This window comes from Molossus molossus, unplaced genomic scaffold (assembly GCF_014108415.1).
Source record: "Molossus molossus isolate mMolMol1 unplaced genomic scaffold, mMolMol1.p scaffold_m16_p_12, whole genome shotgun sequence".
Classification (NCBI taxonomy): domain Eukaryota; kingdom Metazoa; phylum Chordata; class Mammalia; order Chiroptera; family Molossidae; genus Molossus; species Molossus molossus.
In genome coordinates, this window is record NW_023425347.1 from 76,300,783 (window position 1) to 76,322,767 (window position 21,985).

A 21,985-nucleotide genomic window follows, 5' to 3' on the forward strand; every position below is an offset into this window, starting at 1 on the left:
ACAATGAAATGTGACGATGTAGGGAAGACAGGAGCAGGCAAGGCAGCAACAACACAAAGTAACACATTCCACAATGTGAGTGAGAGATGGAACGGAAGGTGGGGGAGGGAGGAAACTTGAGTAAGTACAAATATTAACCAAGATTACTGACTAAACATAGGAATAAAATACTCAGACATGACAACAGTACCACTAACAGTAATATATTAGTTTAAAAGTATGTAGTCACATGCCTTAAACACCACCGATGGTGCTTTGTTTCTCTTTGGCTCTTACTTCTATCTACTCAAGCACCTTTATTTGAATTAGGAGCTAGCTAGTGGCCTCTTTAGTAAGAGATCTAATGTGCTGTCTTCTAAGTCTCAAAAGTAACAGGTCCAATATGAATCTGACTTTTCTTTGGGCATTTGTTGCTTCAAGGTGAATTTACCCAGAACTGTATCTGCCAAAGGATCATCACAATATAAAGTTTTCAAGGAAACTATCAACAGACATTATGTACCAACTACAATGCATTTTACCCTCCTTATAGTGCCAACATACCCATGATCCTTGAAATAAAAACACAGATCAGCAAAAGTTCCTAGTCTCTGACAATGTATCATCAGTATGCTAGTCTAGACACTCCTGAGCATGGAGGTGTATCTGACATAGAAACTTCCTGCTTAGACTAAAGGACAGTTGAAGGTTATATGAGTTTAAGACACACATGTACCTGAGCCGACTGGGAAACAGCCTCATCCAGAGCCAGGGCCCGCTGGCGCACCTCCTCTTTAATTTGAGCATAAGTGTTTTCTGCTTTCTGGTATTTTTCTTCCACCATCTCACCTTCTTCAGGGTTTAACTCCTTTAGTTGAGGGCCTATCTTTAGCAGTTTATCAATATGAGGTTTGTGTTCAGCAATGGATTCCCTTAGTTGCTATATAAAGAAATATGGATTAAAATAAACATTTTTATACCAGTTTATTTGCTTAAGTACTTTGATCAGAGCTCATACCAACTTAAAAAAAAAAAATCTGAATTACTAACTACCAGTAAGTCCCAGCATTTCATCATTTAGAGGGGAAAAACCGTCTAAGTCTTGGACTCTGACACTACCTGATTCCTATCACCCAGGAAGCCTTCCCAGACCACATGCTCTTTCTCACTCTCATTCTCCAATATAAATTTATCCCACCATCTTCAGTACTTGTACATACTTAAATGTACTAACTGTAATTTCTGTGGTTTAATATCTGTCTTCCTCCCAAGACTGAGAGATACTAAGCAGAACAAGCTACGAATAGCAACATTTCTGATAATCCAACCACTCCTGGATTTTACTGCTGGCTACTTCTAGTTTACATCTTTCCACTTACAAGAATACAGAGATAGAAATAAGCAAAAGCCATAAACCAAATAAAAATTTAAAAAGCGTATTTTTAATGTGGTCATAGCATTGTTGACAGATCTCCCTTTCATCTTACCTATATGCATCAAATGCTTTGTGACATTCCTTCCTGGCTCTCACTCCAGTTGGGGCCTAACCAAATGAAAAGAGCCCCTCAACCACATCCCAAATCTAACAACAACCCACAGTCATCATAAAGCTGTCAAATTCCCTTGATGTTTATTTAGCTCTTTGTTTACTTCTGCAATACCCAGGTTCCTGATATCTCCACAAATGTATTCTTTACTTGATTCATATTAAAGAACAAAGGAAATCATTCAGATGTGTATTTTTATTTTGGGCTCCATAACTTGAAGAGATTATGGAGCCCGTTTTTAGTTCTGCAATTAAATAAAACTGGCATGCTCCTTACCCTCATTTCCTCTTGCTGTTGCCTGAGCTGCTCATGATCAATAGCTGGAGGAGGTAATTGTGCTATCAGTGCCCAAGTTTCCTCAATCCACGGGCTGAGCTCCTCATAAGTTTCCCAAAACTGGTTCACCAAGACCTGTGCCCGCTCTAGGCGGGCATAACGCTCTGAATTGAGCAGACTAATGGCTTCATATTGCTGTATTAGAGACTCTGTCTTTTCCTATGAATAACAAGAGAAGTAGGTATATATACATTAAAAAGTCTAAAGAAATACATACTAAAATGTTAAAAAATATGAACTAAGTTAATAAGATTACAAGTGATTTTTATTTTTATACTTATCTAAATTTTCCAATTTTTTTATTAATGAAAGTATTATAGATGTCCCCCCTTTTCTCCTCATTGACCCCCTCCTTCCTGCACCCACCCCCATCCTGAGTTTTCTAATTTTCTTATCACATATATATGTATTATTTGTATAATTTTGAAAATATAAAAGTTTCAAATACAGTAAAACCGCACAAGTACAACATAGCAAAATTAACTTTTTACAACTTTAGAAACAGTATTATTATTATTATGGATCGGTTTAAGACTGAACATCTATTCAGGGGCTACGATGGAGTCTTTGCCCATCAAGTTTAATTGCCTGTTTTCTCTGACAAAAAAGTCTCCATAAACAGTATAGAAGTTCCTCAAAAAATTAAAAAATGTAACTGCCTTATGACCCAGTGATTCTACTTCTGTGAATTTATCTGTAGAAATTTAAGACACTAGTTAGAAAGAATATATGCACCTCTATGTTCACTGCAGCATTATTTACAATAGCCAAGATATGGAAGCAACCCAAGTGCTCATCGATAGATGAGTGGATGAAAAAACTATGGTACATATATATAATGAAATATTACTCAGCCATAAAAAAAAAAAAAAGGAATTTTACCATTTGTGACAGCATGAATGGACCTAGAGGGTATTATGCTAAGTGAAATAGATCAGAGAAAGACAAATATCATGTGATTTCACTTATATGTGGACTCTAAAGAACAATATAAACACACAAAATAGAAACAGACTTGATTCACAGATTCAGAATACAGAGTGGTGTTTGCCAGTGGGGAGGGGGTTTGGGAAATTGGGTGAAAAAGGTGAAGGGACTGAGAAGTACAGATTGGTAATTACAGAATAGTCATGGGGTTATAAAGTACAGCATAGTAAATACAGTCTATAATATTGTAATAACTATGTATGGTGCCAGGTGGGTACTGAAATATCGAGGGGAACACTTTGTAAAGTTTATGATTGTCTAACCACTATGCTGTACACCTGAAACCAATACAAAGTAATATTGAATGTAAACTGTAATTAGGAAAAAAAGTCTCCACAAACCTGGCATTTATGTTTTGTATGTTTAGGATGAGTAGTACAGTCAACTTATAAATATTTCCAAGAAAATAATGGTTACCTGTACCCTTTATTTAAAAAACTGGTGTACAAACTAACTCTTGGCCAAGCTTTAGAAATGGGCATAATCTTTTAGAAGGACCTAAAGAAAAAATGAGTATCTGCATATGGTTCTGAAAAATCTATCAGAGATTTTTTGAAAGGTAACTCAGTCACTTACTATGGAATGAGGATAAGTAGCAATTCCTCTGTTTAAAGAAGATGAATTTATAATATAGTTCACATACAGTATAGTTCTTTAGACATTTGTGAACATAGGGTTGAGTCTGAATTCTCCAGAACACCAAACAGGTTTTTAACATCATTTTAGTAATAGAGGAAAAAAACCTGTAACTTAAACTTTTTAAGCTAAAATTTCTCAACTGTAGTTCTAATTCACCATAATCAAAATAAGAATAATATGGTGAATAAATAAATGCAATTCACCTGTAATACAGCTTTTTGCTCCTCTCCACATGTGCCAAAGATTTCACCACGATGACTGAAAAGTTCATCCATTGAATCTTTGTGTCGAATGATGTCAATGGAGAAAGCCTTTGAGAAAAGTAAATTACAGTTAAGTCAAGAAGTAAAAGGATCTCAAACCTGTGTCAGTGAAGTCAGGCACACCTATGAAAAATTCTTTGCTTTAATAAAGTCACATCAAAAATTGTTCTTACAAAATTTGACACGTTGTCTAGGCACACATCTTCAATGCTTACCTTTTAATAGCTTACAAAAATATTTTCCCTCATGAAAATCATCCAGATAATTATTAACCTTTTCTAGATTAATGAGCCTATTTCTCCCTTTCCACAAAGCAAAAAAGCTCTTCCTCTTCCTAATCAAATATTTATAAAATTAATCTCTACCCACCATCATGACACTGCATAATTCCACTCGACTAAGAATAGTAGTCAGAAACTCTCTCCTAGTCACTTTAAGCTAAGATGATTATAATAGCTCAGGACACAATGGATGTGTCAGTGTTACACTTACCTTCTGTACCTGCAGCTGAGCTGTGGTCTGGTCCTGTTCCAGGCGAATTGGACCCAGGGCCATTAGTTTCCGTTTTGTTTCAGCAACCCAAGCTAGCTCTGCATCAGCAGCTTGCTCATACTAATAAACATATTGAAGAAAAATGAACATATTATATATAGCCAGGGTCTTCCTTCTTAGAATTCAAATCAAGATGCAATTAGAATTGCTTATACTTTAACAAATATGAGTTGATCCTGTTTCAACTTCTTTAGAAAGAAGTTACAGCCCTGGCCTGGTTAGAGCATCAGCCTGAGGGCTGAAGGGTCTCTCTTGGGTTAAATTCCAAGTCAAGAGCACGTGTCTGGGTTACAGGTTCAATCCCTGCCCCCAGTCAGAGTAGTGCAGGAGGCAACCAATGTGTCTTTCTCACACTGATCTCTCTCTCCCCTTTCCACTCTATCTAAAAATCGATGGAAAAATATCCTTGGAGAGGATAAACAACAATAAAAAAGAAGTTACAGAACCCAGTTAGTGGTCCTACAGCTAGAAACAACAATGGAAATTAACATCCTTAAAAAAATATATACTTCTAATCTGTTTTTATGAGGCTATGCTCTTTCTGCCAATCCTTCTTCCTACCCTTACATTGAACAATAACTTTAGTCATGTTTAAATACAAACTAACATGAGTCAAGTTAACTTGGAAGTACTCACTCAGCTGAAGAAGCATAAGACCCCAGAAGAACACCAAACCTTTAAACAATTAAGAAGTAACTAAGAAAAACTAAGAACATGTTCCAAGTGACTTATGTTTGATCTGGGCCCTTCAATCTTTTTTTTTTTCTTTTTTTTTTTGTTAATCCTCACCCAAGGATATTTTTCTACTGATTTTTTGAGACAGAGTGGGAGGGAAGGAGGGAGGGAGGAAGAGAGAGAAACATCGATATGAAAGAGACACATTGATTGCCTCCCGTATGACCCAGGCCGGGGATAGAAACTACAACCCAGGTACATGCCCTTGACCAGGAATCAAACCCAAGACCCTTTGGTCCAAGAGCCGACACTCTAATGGCTGAGCCAAACTGGCCAGGGCATCCATCTTTAATCTCTTCCTCTTCAACTCTGCCAACCTACACTAATATTTACAGAGAAAAGAAAACCCCCAAGCATGATAAATTTTATACTCAATTATCTGGTCAAGATTAGAGATATCAATAAAGACATACTGGAAAGCACTTGGAGTCAGAACAAACTTCTGTGTGGTTCACAAAGCAATTATTTATCACTATGAACTCAAGGAATCATGTTATATTATTTTTTACACCATAGCACATTAATAGGTGCATATCCTGCTACAAAGAAAAGCAAATAACGTTCTCAAGAAAGCAGGAAGGAAAAAAGATGGAGGGAAATATGACATCTGTATTTACTGGGAGGGCTCTATTTCAGATGGCTTTGCTATTTTGGTTGCCATATTTGATAGTAATTATGGTTCTTGGTTCCTTTCCCTCTTCCATCTAATGCTAAAACAGTTGATTATTTCAAACTAAGATTTTGATACATTTGGACCTTTTGGGTCTGGATATTATCTACTCCCATCACCATCTGCCTCTTAGCAGGGCATTAACTAAGGAGAGGGCTCACAGACTCTTCCCAAAGTTCTCTGCTCAAAGGGGTCAAGTATTTTGCGTCAAACAAAACCCATCCTCACAGAACTTTACCCAATCACTTCCCATCACTGAAATAATTTGTTGTATTGGATTTACCTTGAACTCATTTTTCCTATTCCTGAGCCTATATTTATGTGGGTCATAGTTTTGTATCTCACACACATATCTCCATTGCCTAAAATACTAATGCAGATGTGTTCATAAACATTACCTGTTGTGATCTCTGAATAGCAGCATCAATTTCATCCACCCTTTGTCCAACAGTGTCACTGACCAGCTTGTACTGCTCGTTGGCATCAGACACAAGTTTATCCAGCCCTTCTCTGGCTCTCCAGGGCACCAGCTCTAAGAGTGCGCGGCTCACCTCATTCACTGTGTCCAACACCAGCCTGTGCTCCATGACCTCTTTCTTTAATTCCTAAGGAGGGAAAAAAAAGTTTTCAGGCCAGATCTTGCTAAATTAAGCACATTAGCAGCTGTGCTGGGTAGAAACTGGTATCTCTGCCACACATCCCAGCAGGGCTTTGACCTCCTTCCTTTACTTATTCTTTTATTGTCTCAGATTTTTCAATCATTCCAAGCCTGACTTTAAGCTTAGCTGCTGCTTAGAATTGTATGCAAGACTTCTTGAGCCAGACTGTCTCTGTAGAAAACAAACAGTGCTTCTTTTCCTCTCTACTTCAACAGAAATGATAAATAGTGCTTTACCCTTAGGCATTTCAAGTACATATTTCTGTGCATCCAGAATTGCACTAGATCCTGCAGGAGAATCAAACGTAACCATGAAGCATTCTTTAGAGAATGAATCATGAAAGTAAATTCTAAAATTTTATATATAAACAAACTTCCTAGGGATTTGAGATTCAACCTTTTTTCTTCTTCAGACCATAACAAGCAGTCTTACATCAGTCTGCCTTTATGTCAAATTTTACTGTCCATGAGAAAACAAGAAAGGAGACAAGTAGAAATTTTTGGTTTAGAAGAGAGAGTTAGTGATAAAACTTAAGAATTTAAATGTAAGGATTCTAAGAGGGAAACCTTTTCCCTTTTAGAGTGTGAAATAACAGTTTACCTTCTGTCTTTGCTGAAACTGGGGTATTTGCTCCCCTGTGGGAGACTGTCCTCCACTGGCTGCCAGCTCCTCCTCCACCTCCCTCAGCCACCCAGTCAGTTCCTCATAAGTAGACTGGAACTTGGTAGCCAGCTGCCGGGCTTGCTCTAAAGTTCTGAGGGCCTTGGAGCTAGTGACTGTGATGTCTGCATAGCGTGTCTTTATTCCATCCAGTTTCTCTTGAATAAGCAAAACCTCTTCACCTGTGGAATACCAAAACCAATTATTCATATTTAGGAGAACATGAGAGAGTGCCCTGCTGGGGATGAGGGAGTCCCCTAATTCTCCTTTCTTCAAATCAGAGCTTACATTTCTTTTTTTTTTTTGGTTAATCCTCACCTGAGGATTTAAGAGAGTGGGAGAGAGGAATGGAGAGCAAGAGAGAGAAACATCAATGTGAGAGAGACATCAATTGGTTGCCTCCCACACATACCACAACCAGGGCTAGGGATGGAACCTGCAATCCAGGTACATGACCTTCACCGGAAATAGATCCTGTGACCCTTTGATGCTTGGGCCAACGCTCTAACCACTGAGAAACACTGACCAGGGCTACTTCTGAGATTATTAGGATCTGAGTTCAACTGCAGGTGTTTCTAGATGTTCCCAGAACCTTTCAGTGAATGCTGGCATTCAACATATTGGAAGGCAGGGAAAATCAACATCTATAACCAGATGTGAGACACAAACTCTTTTTGTTTTCAAAAGGTTTAGTGGGAAATAGGAGACCACGTCATAGGTCTTGGGGTAGGGGGACAGGGGGACAGATGGGGACATGGTAATATAATCAGTGAATATTAAACTTCTATATTCAAAGAGAAATGGTTAATGCAGGGTGCTTATTTTCCTGGATATGTTACTGTCTGTATACGTATAGAGGTGCTAAGAGATACACTTTTCAAAGTACCTGTGGTTTGTTTTAGAAGAGCCTGACCGTTTTTAATAGCTTGATCTACATTCTTCTTCCTATTAACAATTTCTTCATTTAAAGCCTGAAAGGAAAAAAATATCATTAATCCTAAAACTATGGGATGACAAAGGGATAGAAATGAGACCTTTAAGAGATGTAATTTAAAAGAGATGAATACCAGTTTAAACACCAGACATTTGATTCTTTCATTATCTCTTTGGTTACACTATTAATTACTCAAAATTATTAAATCAGATACTTATAGGCAAGGTATCCTTTGTACTGGATGAGAAGAGTTTTAGGAATAAATCAGTTTTACCAATCTATTGGTACCAAACCTGAACCAAAGAAAGGTAGAGTAGAATTCAGCAAAAATGTCTACTATGTCTAAAACAAAGAATAAGATAGAAATTTCAAAAGAAGAAAGTCAGCAAGAAACAGGCAGATTTAAATCCTGGTTAAAAACTCTCAATATTTGAACTCAATGAAGCAGAAGAATTTGATGATCAAAAACAACAACTCCCCCCACCGCCCCGTGCATTGCCTATTTTTGCCATCCCTAAAGAAACCTCATGAAACAAAATTTAATGAATTTCATTTGATGAAATAAAAAGGGTAAATTATTCTAAGATGATGCGGGACTCCTGGAATTTGAGCATATAAATTCTAGAAATATTTTAAAAGTTACAGCTATATGATCAAACCCTGGGAATTATTTAGGTAATTTGGTTTTATAAAAGCTTCTGTTCAAATGGAAACAGTGATGCATTACCTAATGGTGTAAAATCTGAGTTGGAATTGAGATAGCTCCTGACTACACTCTGGATCATTTTCTAGAATTATTGATTCAGTTTGTTAAGTACAAGTATTTCCATGGATTCATCAGAAAATAAATCAGTTCTAAGTAACAAGTCTATAAGTATGCCCTTGTGTACAAAGTTGAAATGTTAGAAATGAAAAAGAAAAGAAATGAAGAGAAATATGAATCAAAATTACAAAATAACTAGTAACATAAACAGTAAGAATGGAAAACATGAATACCAGGTGGTCAGCATGCTGTTTCTGCAGGACATCCTGTCTGTAATCCTTTACGGACACTGAACTGAGCTTGTCCTCAACCTCAGCCAGCCAGTTGAGCACCTCCACCTCATCCTCCCCGAACAGTCTAGCGTTAGACAGTGCTTGTTCAAGTAAGGCTGCTTTCCGACAGCACCGGTCTTGAATCTCACTGAATCGGGCCTGCAAAGAGTCTAGCTTTTCTGAGAGCACACCCTGTTCTGCAGAACATGTCAGGGAGGAGAGGGACTGCCCAATTTTGACTGCCTGGTGCACATCTGTGGCATGGCTTTCTATTTCCTCCTCCAGAGCCTGGAAATCCAGATGGAAAAAATGAATAACAGAAACAAAATAAATGAAAAGTAAACATGAAACAATGAACAACAAGTGATGTAATAAATTAAATAATAATACAAAATGTTTACCTCCTGAAGGGCACAAATAACACAATAGCTGTGTTTTTTTTTTATGATGGTAGCCTATTAATAGTTATCTACCAAAGATGTGACTACTCCAGTTAATAATTTGACATTTTAAACTTAAAAAAAATCGCACAAACACATCTTCTAGCATGTTACAGGCAGTTTTCTAATTTCCAGGAATTCTGATTCCAGTTCTTTGTCTTCATTTATCATAACTACATCCTACCTTGTGCCGAATGATCTGCTGCTGTATTTTGGCAGTCTGAGTGCCAACAGGTTCTGAGTTAGCAAGTTTTTTCTCTGTGACAGATAAGAAGTCAGAAATAGGCTCAGCTGTCTCATGGAATTGTTTGGCCAGAACCAGGATATCTTCCAGCTGTTTATGTCTACACAAATATATAGAACAGACTGCTAAGGAAAAAAGTCACATTAACATGGATAAAAGTAACATATTCAATAAAAGACCAATCTTTACCAGGTACATTTTAAACATCGATAGTAAACTGAACACATATGTAATGCTTTGTTGTTTTAAAGGTTCTCATAAGTATTATCTTATTTTGATTCTGTCATAACCTAGTAGCGTAGTAGGAATGATTATCCCACTGTTACAAAAGAGAGAACCAACCCTGAAGACGTAAAGAAAGATTTGACCGAGATGCCCAGTGAGTAGAAATAGAACACTGAGGATAAGAATCAGACCCTTTAATGCTCTTTCTCCTATGGAATGTAGTTTATGCATCGTCTGAACATGAAACCAAAATAAGGTTTAAAGAAACTGAAAAATCATCAATCCTCTTTTGTTTTCCTCTCTGTCACTACTACCTTTGCTTGTGAGTGAAGAGAAGAGAGCATGTGAAAAGCAAAGGCAGACTATGAACTAGAACTCCCTCCCCACTGCCCAAATCCAGTAAGGCTTCCAGTAATTTCAAGCCCCAGAATATATCTAGTAGAAAGGAAAACAACAACAACAACAAAAGATCTCATACTGGCTAAATCTGCCAACACAAATGGCAGAACTATGGACTTTGTAACTCATTTAGAATCTTAAATCTTATTTACTATAACATCCACACTAAGCTTGGATTTCAAGTTCCCTATAGATTAAAAACAGCAGATTTCAAAGGCAAGCCTGAATATTGGAGGCAGTCTAAAAAGAAAAACAACCACAGAACTCTATTAGCATACAGATTAATAATAAAGGCCAAAATAATGACTTTGAATCATTAAGAACAGACTAAATGCTATGTCATCTGAAAAGGCCCAGGAGTATAGGATGCACTTTAGTTCAGCAAACCTTTACTGAACAGCTACTTTGTGCCAGATCTTATGGACAAAATTTTTTAAAAAAAATTGATATTTGAGAGAGAGACAGAGAAAGAAAGAAACACTGATTTGTTGTTTCACTTATTTATGCATTCATTGGTTGATTCTTATATGTGCCCTGACTGGGGATTGAACCCATAACCTTGGCGTATCAGCATGATTCTCTAACCAACTGAGCTACCTGGTCAGGGCCTGAACAAACTTACTTATTTATTTGTTTGTTTATTCCTCACCTGAGGATATTTTCCTATTTATCTTCAGATAGAGTGGGAGAGAGAGAGAGAGAGAGAGAGAGAGAGAGAGACATCGACTGGTTGTCTCCTACACGACACCAACCAGGGTCGGGGACAGACCACAACTGAGGTACATGCCCTCGACTGGAATTGAACCTGCAATTCATTGGCCTGTGGGATGACGCTCTAACTGCTGAACCAAACCAGCCAGGGATAAACAAAGTCATTTCAATAAGAAATGATTTAAATATAAAGATTTGCCATTTTAATTACCTGAAAATTCAATTATGTTTAAATATAAAGAAAAACGTATTTTTTTATTCTATTTTATTTTTTAAGCCAGTCAAATTTAGCAGTGGGGGGGTTATAAAGGAAAATGTATTTTTAGATACCATTTTTAAGTGTCAATATAAAGTATAGAATTTCCTTTTTTATTTATGCCAGCCTTCAAAATATATTTTTGATAATATGACTAAACATATTAAATCTTATTAAATATTATAAAAATAAAAATATTAAACTAGAATTTCATTTTTTAAAAATTGCCCCTAAATTCTATGTCTTTCTAACTCCTCTCTTATTTTGGAACTAAAAAGTTTGAAGAACTCAATGTATATAGGACTTGGAGAAGCAAAGAAAATAGCTATAATAATTTGAAGGCATCAACAATCCAGTATTAAAAATCTAAATAAGTCTTTAGAATGGCTATAACAAATGAAGTTGCTCTTGGAATTTTCTTTAAAATAAGGGCCTAGAAACTATGGTAGGATAGGAGGATAAAACAGGATAGGGTAGAAGGTAAGTCATAAAAAGGTATTTTAGAAACAAATCATAACATTAATGAGCTTATAGACCTGGAAGATAAGTACTACATAAAATAATGACCACAGTACAAGTTACTGACAAAGAGTTATGGCAGTTTGGAGGAAGGTAAGGTTGTTCTATGCTTGGGGAATGAAGAAAAACTTCATAGAAGAAGGGAAGATGGCCAAAAGTATTTCATGGAAGATACAGCACCACCAAGCAAAGACAGAACTAGGAAACTGACAGAAGATATTGAAGAATAAAATATGAGTTTCTCTACCTATAATATAAGGACTAAAAAGAATAGTGAAAACTAAGAATGGCAGGTTAAGGCCAACTAGTAGAAAACTTTGAATGTTGGGTTAAATAGTTTAAATTTTATTTATAGGCAACAGGGAGTCCTTAAATGTCTTTGAGCATACAAAGAGGTGAAGACCTGAGCATAAGCGGCAATAGAGTGATGAGTGATTAGTTAGGAAGCTACCTCATGTGAACTAGCCCAAGTGAAAACTCATAAGTCATGAACTGAGGTATGTGAGTGGGAAGACACTGTAGAATAACATGGACAGAATTTAGCATCCTGGTGGATGTGAGACACAAAGTTGGGCGAACGGGAAGGGTAAAAATGGGGTTGAGGTTTTAAGCCTAGGTAACTGGAAGGTTGTTAATAGCAATATTGGTGGAAATGGACAGAAGAAAAGCAGTGCAATCTGGAAGTAAAAATAAGTATCTAAGTTGCAAAAACTCAGATAAGAAATAAGTAAGCCAGTCTTTGTGGGTGGCACAGTTGGATAGAGCATCGTCCCCATGTACCAAGGTTGTGGGTTTGATCCCCAGTCAGGGCACATATAAAAGGCAACCAGTAAATGCAAAGATAAGTGGAACAACAGGTTGATGTTTCTCTCTTGCTCTTCCCCTTCCTCTCTCTAAAATCAATGAATAAAAATTGAAAAAAAAAAGGAAAGAAAGATATAAGTAGACCAAGAGCAGGTGGAATTAGTGACTGAAGAGGAAGTTATTTAAAGACTGCCACTGGCGACGTAAACAACTGAGAGGTTACAATAATAAAGAATCAATTCTGATATTCTCATATTAATTTCTGATTAACTACCACTTATTTTTTAAACTGGGGAATGTATAGGCTAAAAGTAAAGACATCCGTGTGACTTACTAAGCTCAAGTGACACTGGGGCAACTTATAGCTGTGGAAAGAGAAAGCACTGTCTTGGAGGAGAAAAGTGTACTGCCAGTCTTTTGGCCATTTATTGAAGAAAGTAAAGTTCATGCATTTCTTGAATGCATACATGTTTAACAGAACCACAGGCTAGCTCCTCAATGTAAAAACATCTAATATTAGAAAAAACTGACAGAAAAGAAGTAGTATAAATTTCAATTCCAAGTATCAAAAACATTATTTATGAATATGAAGGAAAAAGATATGTTCCAAACATTCAGAAAATCATTGGCTGGGTTGTAGGAGTCTGTGTCTTATCATTTGAAACTACAATCATGCTGCAGCAGAATTACACAGAGCAATGAGTCTTCCAGGTTTCAGAAATTTATGGAAGAGCTGAGGCTCATTTCCTGAGAGCTTTTCTAATTATGAGGATTATCTCTAAGAATGTATCCCTCTTCAAGATAAAAGCCATAAAACATCTCCCAAAGCCCTTTATGAAGCATCCAGGAGCTTTTAGAACACCTCAGTGACAAGTCAAAAACAAGGACACAACAAACCTTCTCTGACCCATTCCTAAAACCCTGTTGGCTTTACCTGGTTGCTGCCTTGCTGAGTAGTCCAATCCATCTACTTTCCAGACTCTCCAACTGTCCAGTGATTTTCTCTCTATCAGCCAGCTCAGCTGACTGGGCTATTCTGCCTCCTTCTGCTTGAAGCATGTCTACTGTGGCCCTTCGATCATCTAGGAGTCGCTGGAGCAACTATTGTACACATTTAAAGAAAACGAAAAGTGATAACATAGGGTCACTATAAAATTTGAAATAAGAATGAAAAACAAACATCCTCAATCCCCACCCCACCAAATACTAAGCTTAACTGAATAACAGAAGGCTTTCCCCTCCCCACCTTGAGGTAAAAACATAATAATGTTCCTAGCATCCACGTAAACTTTTCATACACTTAAGGTTTTTATTATTTTTTATCCTCACCCAAGGACATTTTTTGATATTTTGTTCAGATAGAGTGGGAGGGAGAGGGAGAGAGAGAAACATCAACGTGAAAGGGACACATCCAGTGGTTGCCACCTACTCAACCCTACCAGGGCCGGGGACAAACTGAAACCGAGGTACATGCCCTTAGCGGGAACAGAACCCGGGTCTCTCCAGACTGCAGGCCAACGCTGTAACCGCTGAGCCAAACCGGCCAGGTCAACACTTAAGTTTTTTAATGGAGCTGTGACTGCCATTATGTAACTAACAGGAAACTTGCTTTGAACCAAGAGAAAAATACACTGAAACGAAAATTAAGCCAAAAAATCCCCTATCTAGATAGAACCTTATACGTGATATATATATATATATATTATTCAGAATATTGCTGACTCAAAAAGCTTTTAAGGTGTGAACTGAATATTGAAATAGGATACATGAATATGTAAAATTGTTCAGTCCAATACATGCTATAGTAAGCTATAGTACATTAAAGTAAGATGATAAAAACAGCCTGTGTGGCTCAATGGTTGAGCATCGACCTATGCACCAAGAGGCTGCCAGATCAATTCCTGGTCAGGGCACATGCCCTGATTGTGGGCCCAATCCCCAGTCGGGGGCATCAGGAGGAGGCCAATCAATGTCCTCCTTTATATCAATGTTTCTATTTCTCTCTCCCTCTCCCTTCCTTTCTCTCTAAAATCAATAAAGAAAAAATATTTAAAAAAATAAATTCCTACTTTTCTTTTCAAGATCATACAAAGTATGTGAGTATTCTATTAAAACTCCTGAACATGCTCCTTAACCCATAAACAAATGTGTTGTCTGCCACTCCCTGCGGCTGTTACAGTTCACTGTCCCAACATTCCCACTTACCTTCTGTTCTTGGATCTGTGCTTTCACCACTTTATATTCAGCAGATGGAGGTTTCTGATTGGCTATGAGTTCCTCAGTGTCTGCCAACCAGCTGAGCAATGGCTCCAAGGCATCTTGAAACTTCCCACAATGCAACAAAGCCTCCTGTAGTTGTGCAATTCTTTGTGCAACCTGTATCACAGACATAGGTTCATTCTGAGAGGAGAGAGCTTTTAAAATTACTAGTGACTCCTTTTTGTAACTATAGGGAAACCTTAGATTTATATGTCTCTTTTCCTTGTCCTCCATTCCCAGTACACTTGTTACCCCCTGCACTCCCACCACCACTTACCTTTTTATTCAGTGTATTCCATCGAGCATTGATCTCTTCCATGTCATGTTCCAAACCCTGCACATCACAGTTTTTTCCAGCACTCTGAATCAATCCCTGGCCAAGTCCGTTCACCTGCTGTAATTTCATCTGAAGAGGATCCACCTGTTCTTTCTGAAACATCTAGATAATTGTAAGCCAAAGAAGATTTAATCTAAAGGCAAAGAGACCTTCTACACCACACAGTGACAGGTTATTTTTGAAAGATTTATGTGTTAACAAAGGAGGACAGGAATAAAAAATGAAACAAGCCACTTGTACAAGGAACTATCAAGGAAATATGTGGTTTCATATTTCAATACAGCCTCCTGTGAACAAGCAGAGTTATGGCACTACTTAGGTCTTTAATCCAATGGGTGACTGACTCATGGTTTGTTTTTAAAATCTGTTTGCTTAATTTTTAATACAAAAATCTATAGAGAACAGAGAACAGAGAAGTGTCAGCCTCAAGATATCATAAAAGTAAATGTGATGTATGTATATCAATCTGAAAAGGGAAGAATGATACCAATGACTACTATTGAAGATGAAAAATACTTTGGGGAATAGCTTTAAGTGACCACTGATATATGCAATGCTCTTCTCTGACTAGGACTAATGCCAATTTTATAGCTTAATCCCCCTGTGGCCATTTAACTCCATTCTGTTCCAGGGTCACAGATCACACACAGACAATCATCTTGAAACAGTATTCCTCTGACTACAAAGGGAAACGGGCCAGTAATACTGGGAAATGTCCTTAACAACTTCAGACACATAACTCTAAGATGCAGACATACATAAAATATTTTGTAAATGATAATGTATATCCATGTTCACCACAAAACAACAGAATTTTAAAACAATGTGAACAAGTATAACAAGCAATGTGTATGTTTCTATTGCAGTTAAGTTCCACTATGACTTAGAAATTTCTAAAAGAAATTTTAGAGAGGAGAGAATAGTACTTCTGCCACTCTAAGGAAAAGAATGAAATAAATACTTGTCCCTAAGATCAGATTTCTTTCAATCATTAGAGTATAAGAAATCAGCCACATTCCACTAATCTGCATATTATCCCATTCTTTTCTCTTCCATAAAAGTTTCCTGCAGTTTCAGCGAGACAGATGAGTCAATTAAGACTGAAGGATGACAGGAAATGGAAGAGGACAAAAATAAATGTAAAAAAACCCCTTAAGTTTGAGTAACACTAATTTTGGCCTATATGAGATAAGATCACACCAGGATTAGGAAACTGATTCTAGAAAGAATGGTCTTTAGCTGGATAAGTGAGTCACCAGGGAGGAAAAGCCCTAGAGAACACTATAAAAGGAAGGTTACAAAGGTAACTACCAGTAGGCTTCATTTTATACTATAATTTGATTACACCATATTTTGTTAGGCAACACTACAAGGCAGCTAAAAATGACTATTTCCCCACAACAACATGATTCCCAGAAAAAGAAAGTGCTATGATTCCATTTTGTATTAAAGATGTTTTCACTGAAGAAAAATCAGAGCAGAGGAAAAAAAATCCAAAACAAAACATAACTCCCATGTTTTAAGTTGCTTGGGTGCAACAAAATGGTGGTGGTAGATGGGGGCTGGAAAAACAAAGAAAGCAGAAAGTCAAAGGTACAGAGGAAAGATGTTGAGTTCGCTGAAGAGATGCCTTTTACCCTCAATCAAATCCTGTCTCACACTACGAGTGACATTTACATTCTTCCTGTGCTAATATGGTAGCCAGCAACTCCAAGTGGCTATTTAAATTAACTAAAAATTCAGTTCCTCAGCTACACTGGCCAAATTTCATGTGATCAACAGCCACATCCCACCTCTTGGCAAAAAACTCTATTGGACAATGATGTAAATAGCACAGAAAAGTAAATATGTAAATATCTTAATCTTTTTCATATAATAGAGCTAATTCTTTTTTTGAAATTCGAATGTACTTTGTTTGCGAACATTTCCTATAGAAGCATTAGATTTCTTTCTTTGTTTTCCACCTCCTCTCTATGGATTGTGTTGATAGGTTTGGGTATTTTTCTTATCTTTTTTTCAGAAGGTTAAAAATATATGAAAGCACCTCTAAGTAAATGCCATCTAAATATTTATTTTGAACACAAGTGAACAGAATGTTAAAGAAAGTACATTTGAAAACACTTGCTCCCTTCTCTCAACTCCCAAATAAAGCTGTTTTGCAAACCCAGTGCTTTTAGACACATTAAAAGTCCTACTCCTTAGTATTTTAATGGGACTGTGCCATGTTATTAACTAATGAGGGCTGGCAGACATTTTGCACAGCAAAATATTAATAAATATTATTGTATGAATATAAGATACAACAGGGACATAATACAGAAAATTTCCCAAAGAACATCTTTTTTGATGTCTTTTGTTCTCTACTTCTTCTAAACTTCCAAATGTTTTTGTCTGGGGGTGGGGATAAGGGCAGAATGTCAGTCCTGGGCCCTCTTCTCATTCTATACTCTCTTGGCAATTCTATCCATTCCTATGGCTTTATTTATTTATTTATTTTAATTATTATTATTATTATTTTTTATCCTCACCCAAGGACATTTTTGCATTTATCTTCAGATAGAGCAGGAGGAAGAGAGGGAGGAGAGAGAGAGAGAGAAACATTGACATGAGAGAAACACATTGACTGGTTGCCACCCACACAACCCCGACCGGGGCCAAGGACAAAATGCAACCGAGGTGCATGCCCTTAGTGGGAACCGAACCCGGGACTCTCTGGTCCATGGGCCGACACTCTAACCACTGAGCCAAACTGGCCAGGGCCCATTCCTATGGCTTTAAATGTTAACCATGATAAATGCTTATGACTTTAAAACTATATATCCAACTACTTTCTTAATATTGCTATACAAATGAAATCACAGGCATCTCGAACCTAACCATCCCAAAATTGAGCAGTACTTCCTACTTTCCTCTCCTCCCAAATCTGTTCTTCCCTAAATCAACAATTTACTACTGTCCCCATCCTCTCAGTTGTACAAAGTAGAACCTAGAAGCCATCCTTGATATCTCCTCTCCCCTCCTCCTAACATAAAAGCCATCATCAGGTCTTGTTGATTCTACCTCCAAAATAGATCTTGAATACATCCAACTGTCTTAAAATCTACTTACATCTCTCCAGTCCAAGCAACCTAGATAATTGCAGTAGCTTAGCAGGCCACTGGACTCTGCCCTTGATTTTCTAAATCCATTCTACACACAGTAGCCAGTGTAATTTTTGTTTTGTTTTGTTTTGTTAATCCTCACCTGAGGATATTTTCCCATTGATTTTTAGATAGAGTGGAATGGAGGGAGGAAGAGAGAGAGAGACATTGATTTGAGAGAGACACATCCCATACGACCCTGACTGGGGCCTCCCATACGACCCTGACTGGGGCCAGAATCAAACCTGCAACCCAGGTACGTGCCCTTGACCAAAAATTGAACCCAAGACGCTTTGGTCGGAGGGCCGATGCTCCAACTGCCGAGCCAAACTGCGCAGGGTGCCAGTGTAATTGAAGAAATAAAAAATTGCAAACCATTCAGTGTTTTCTGTATTTATGTCATTATCTATTTGAATACAAACTAATAAAATATAAGATAAAAGAAATCTGAGATTTATAAACCCCAAATAATGTTAAGAATGTTTACATCAGTGTGAACCAGGTTTCTCTATCTTTAAGCTGAAAGTAATCTTTAAAAAATGTATATGGAATCATCTCACTCCCCTACTTAAAATCTTTCAATAGCCTCTCATGGTTTTTAAGGTACAGATGCTTTTGAGGATGTCTTTCTCAGTCCCTCCATCATCTGGCCCCTGCCAACTTCTCTAGAATCACTTCAAGGCACTCTTCCAGAACCCTTGGTCACTGTGGTCTAGCCACTTGGCTTTTTAGTTCTAACATGCAAGTTCTTCTCAGTTTTCCATTTCCTTTGTCTGGGATGCTCTTCCCCCTGACTCTCTGCCTAAGTAACTTCTATTTTTTATTTTATTTTTTAATCCTCACCTGAGAATATTTTTCCATAATATGGAGGGAAGAAGGGAGAGAATAACATCGACATGAGAGACACACAGATTGGTTGCCTCCCGCATGACCCCAACCAGTGCTGGGGATCAAACTGTAACCAAGGTACGTGCCTTTGACTGGAATTGAACCCGAGACTCTTTGGTCCGTGGGCCGACACTCTAATGACTGAGCCAAACTGGCCAGGGCCGAGTAACTTCTATTTATCCACCAGGTTTCAGTTTTGAAACCCTTTCCCTGACGGCACAAATGAAATTAAATACCCCTTTTATTTCTTATCACAGTCTTTATGTTTTTATTCAAAGCATTTGCTGTAATCTGTAGTTATATATTTGTGTCATTTTTGCTTAATGTCTGTCTCCCTCATTATAGTATAAGTTCCACAAAGGCAGGGACCATGCCAATTCTATTCACTGCAGGAGCCCCAGTACCTGGCACAGAGTAGGTATGCAATAAATATTTATCTATTGAATAAACAATTGTATAGAGATAGTGTTAGGAAAAACAAACAAGTCCATGAAGGTTCTGCTAATCAACCAAGCATTCAAACACGGAACTGAGAGTCTGGGGCTCTCCGATTTTTGCATAAAGGCTTTTTGGGCAAATTTGAATTTTATAGAACCCCTATTTTATACAAAAGGTTTTTTTTTCCTCCCCAGTGATTAAAAATAAGACTAAGGAAGTCTATAAATGAAAAGAGCATTTCAATAACCATAGATTGCTTTCAGTGGGCCTACATCCCACTATAGAAATAGCAAATTCTGACATTTTGCTTCTTCTACCAAACTCTCATTATTGCTATTAGAAAACTTTCATCTATTTACCATGTATACATGCATTTGTACATTTGTACATACATACATACACAGAGGATCTAAAGCAGTTCATTCTAAATCACATTCCGGGTATAATCGCTTGTCAAGTTCTAAGTGTTTATGTATAAAAATGGCAGGTTCAAATTGCCTCTAGAAATCTTTTTGGAAGAAATGAAATCCATACAGTTCTCATCTTGGAAAAAAATTTTTTCATCAATTTAGCAAAATCTGTATGCTCATGTTATCTCTATAATGGTATTTGTTTTGTTTCAATAAATATTTCAAAATAGCTTCTCTACATTCTTATTGGTTAACAGTCCTGGCTTTGGCTATGAATTAGATTTCTCTTTTTGTACACAGATGTGGCATCCTGCTTCCAGATACTCCATAAAGTAACTACACTTCACAGGTGATGAACTACCTTGAAAGCTGGGCTACTATTTCCTTCTCCTATCATTTATAATAGGTACTGTGTCATAAAATGACTACCTACTATAGCTGGAAAGATCCTTAGAGATTACCTAGCTTCATCTACTCATTTTGTAGATGAGGAAACAAAGATCCCAGAGACTGATTAAAGGTTTCCATGAATTTTTTACTTTCTGCAGATTTGATTGGCTTCTTATAAATTTAATTTCTGTATGTCACTGATGATTGCTGTAGGCTTTACACTGGAAACAGTCTGTATAATTAATAATGCCAGTGGCTTTGGACAGATTACTGGGATCTTGGTGTTAATCCCAAATACTCTAAAACTCTAAAAACTGAATCATATCCATCTACCTGAAAGGTGATGCATTCTAATTTGATGGGATGACGCATTACAAAATAACAGGTGAAGCCCAAGATGACACCACTACCACTCAGGAAGATCTGTAGCCCACTGTCAAAGTGATTTTTCATTGCTAGTAGTTGCATGTTTAAATGATACTTTAGCCAGCTAAGGCTGCCCTGAAAGGCTCTGCAAGGGGTGGATGAGAGAACAACCCATCTTTCTTTTTCTTCTTTTACTTACTGAATTTGGCTGGGGAGGGTGGACAGAGAGGGAGAGAAGGAGAGAGAGAGAGAGAGAGAAACATTGACTTGTTGTTCCAGTTATTTATGCATTCATTGGTTGATTCTTGTATGTGCCCTGACTGGGGATTGAACCTGCAACCTTGGTGTATTGGGACAACATTCTAACCAACTGAGCTACCGGCCAGGGCAAAACCCATCTTTCTTGTAGCATCCACAGATATTCAGGAGATTGATACTCATTTAGTCAGCCAGTCAACAGTGAAAGCCTACTATAAGAAAAGTACTATTTTGGGTCCTGAGGATGGTATAAAATCAAAACCACCTCCAGCCCTGGCCGGTTTTGCTCAGTGGTTAGAGCGTCGGCCCACAGACCAGAGAGGCCCGGGTTCGGTTCCCGCTAGGGGTATGTACCTTGGTTGCAGTTTGTCCCTAGTCCCAGTTGGGGTTGTGTGGGTGGCAACCACTCGATGTGTCTCTCTAATGTCGATGTTTTCTCTCTCTTCCTCCCTCTCTCCTTCCCGCTCTATTTGAAGATAAATGCAAAAACGTCCTCGGGTGAGGATAAAAGAAAAAAAAACCCATCTCCACACTCAGTAACCCCTGACTGTTATTAGATTAGACTAAACTTCTAACTCCTTCAATCCACTGCTTACCACTGACCAAATGACACCGGAGCAATGAACTGTAAATCTGACCATCTCAAGTTCCTTTGACTAGGAGTGCTCAAGGATGTGAACACTGTTCCTAACACAGTCTGTTCTCTAACATTACGAATTTCAAAATCTTGGACTTAAGGGAGACCCAGGAGAACGTTTAGCTCAACTTCCTTATTTTATAGATTAAGAAACAAGAAGCACAGGGAAGGAAAGTAACTTGCTTCAAGACATGAAGTTTGACAAGATGACTGTAATATCTCTTTTTCAAAAACATTATTATGACTTTTTCTGGCTTTAATAGCTTTT

The 21,985-nt window shown here is 37.6% G+C and overlaps 1 protein-coding gene across 4 annotated transcripts in view; it reads right to left on the bottom strand.

The window, feature by feature from the left end:
* MACF1 (microtubule actin crosslinking factor 1) overlaps nt 1–21,985 on the bottom strand; it is a 233,613-nt gene that overhangs the window by 36,498 nt on the left and 175,130 nt on the right. For all 4 annotated transcript variants that reach the window (XM_036257347.1, XM_036257345.1, XM_036257348.1 and 1 more), the window contains 12 exons: nt 15,131–15,292; nt 14,800–14,970; nt 13,529–13,695; nt 9,621–9,780; nt 8,958–9,284; nt 7,914–7,998; nt 6,968–7,209; nt 6,107–6,313; nt 4,244–4,363; nt 3,692–3,799; nt 1,803–2,021; nt 716–919 (listed from right to left, as the gene is read on the bottom strand). In XM_036257347.1, the coding sequence (XP_036113240.1) occupies nt 716–919; nt 1,803–2,021; nt 3,692–3,799; nt 4,244–4,363; nt 6,107–6,313; nt 6,968–7,209; nt 7,914–7,998; nt 8,958–9,284; nt 9,621–9,780; nt 13,529–13,695; nt 14,800–14,970; nt 15,131–15,292 (2,172 nt within the window). The remainder of the gene's footprint in view (nt 1–715; nt 920–1,802; nt 2,022–3,691; nt 3,800–4,243; nt 4,364–6,106; nt 6,314–6,967; nt 7,210–7,913; nt 7,999–8,957; nt 9,285–9,620; nt 9,781–13,528; nt 13,696–14,799; nt 14,971–15,130; nt 15,293–21,985) is intronic.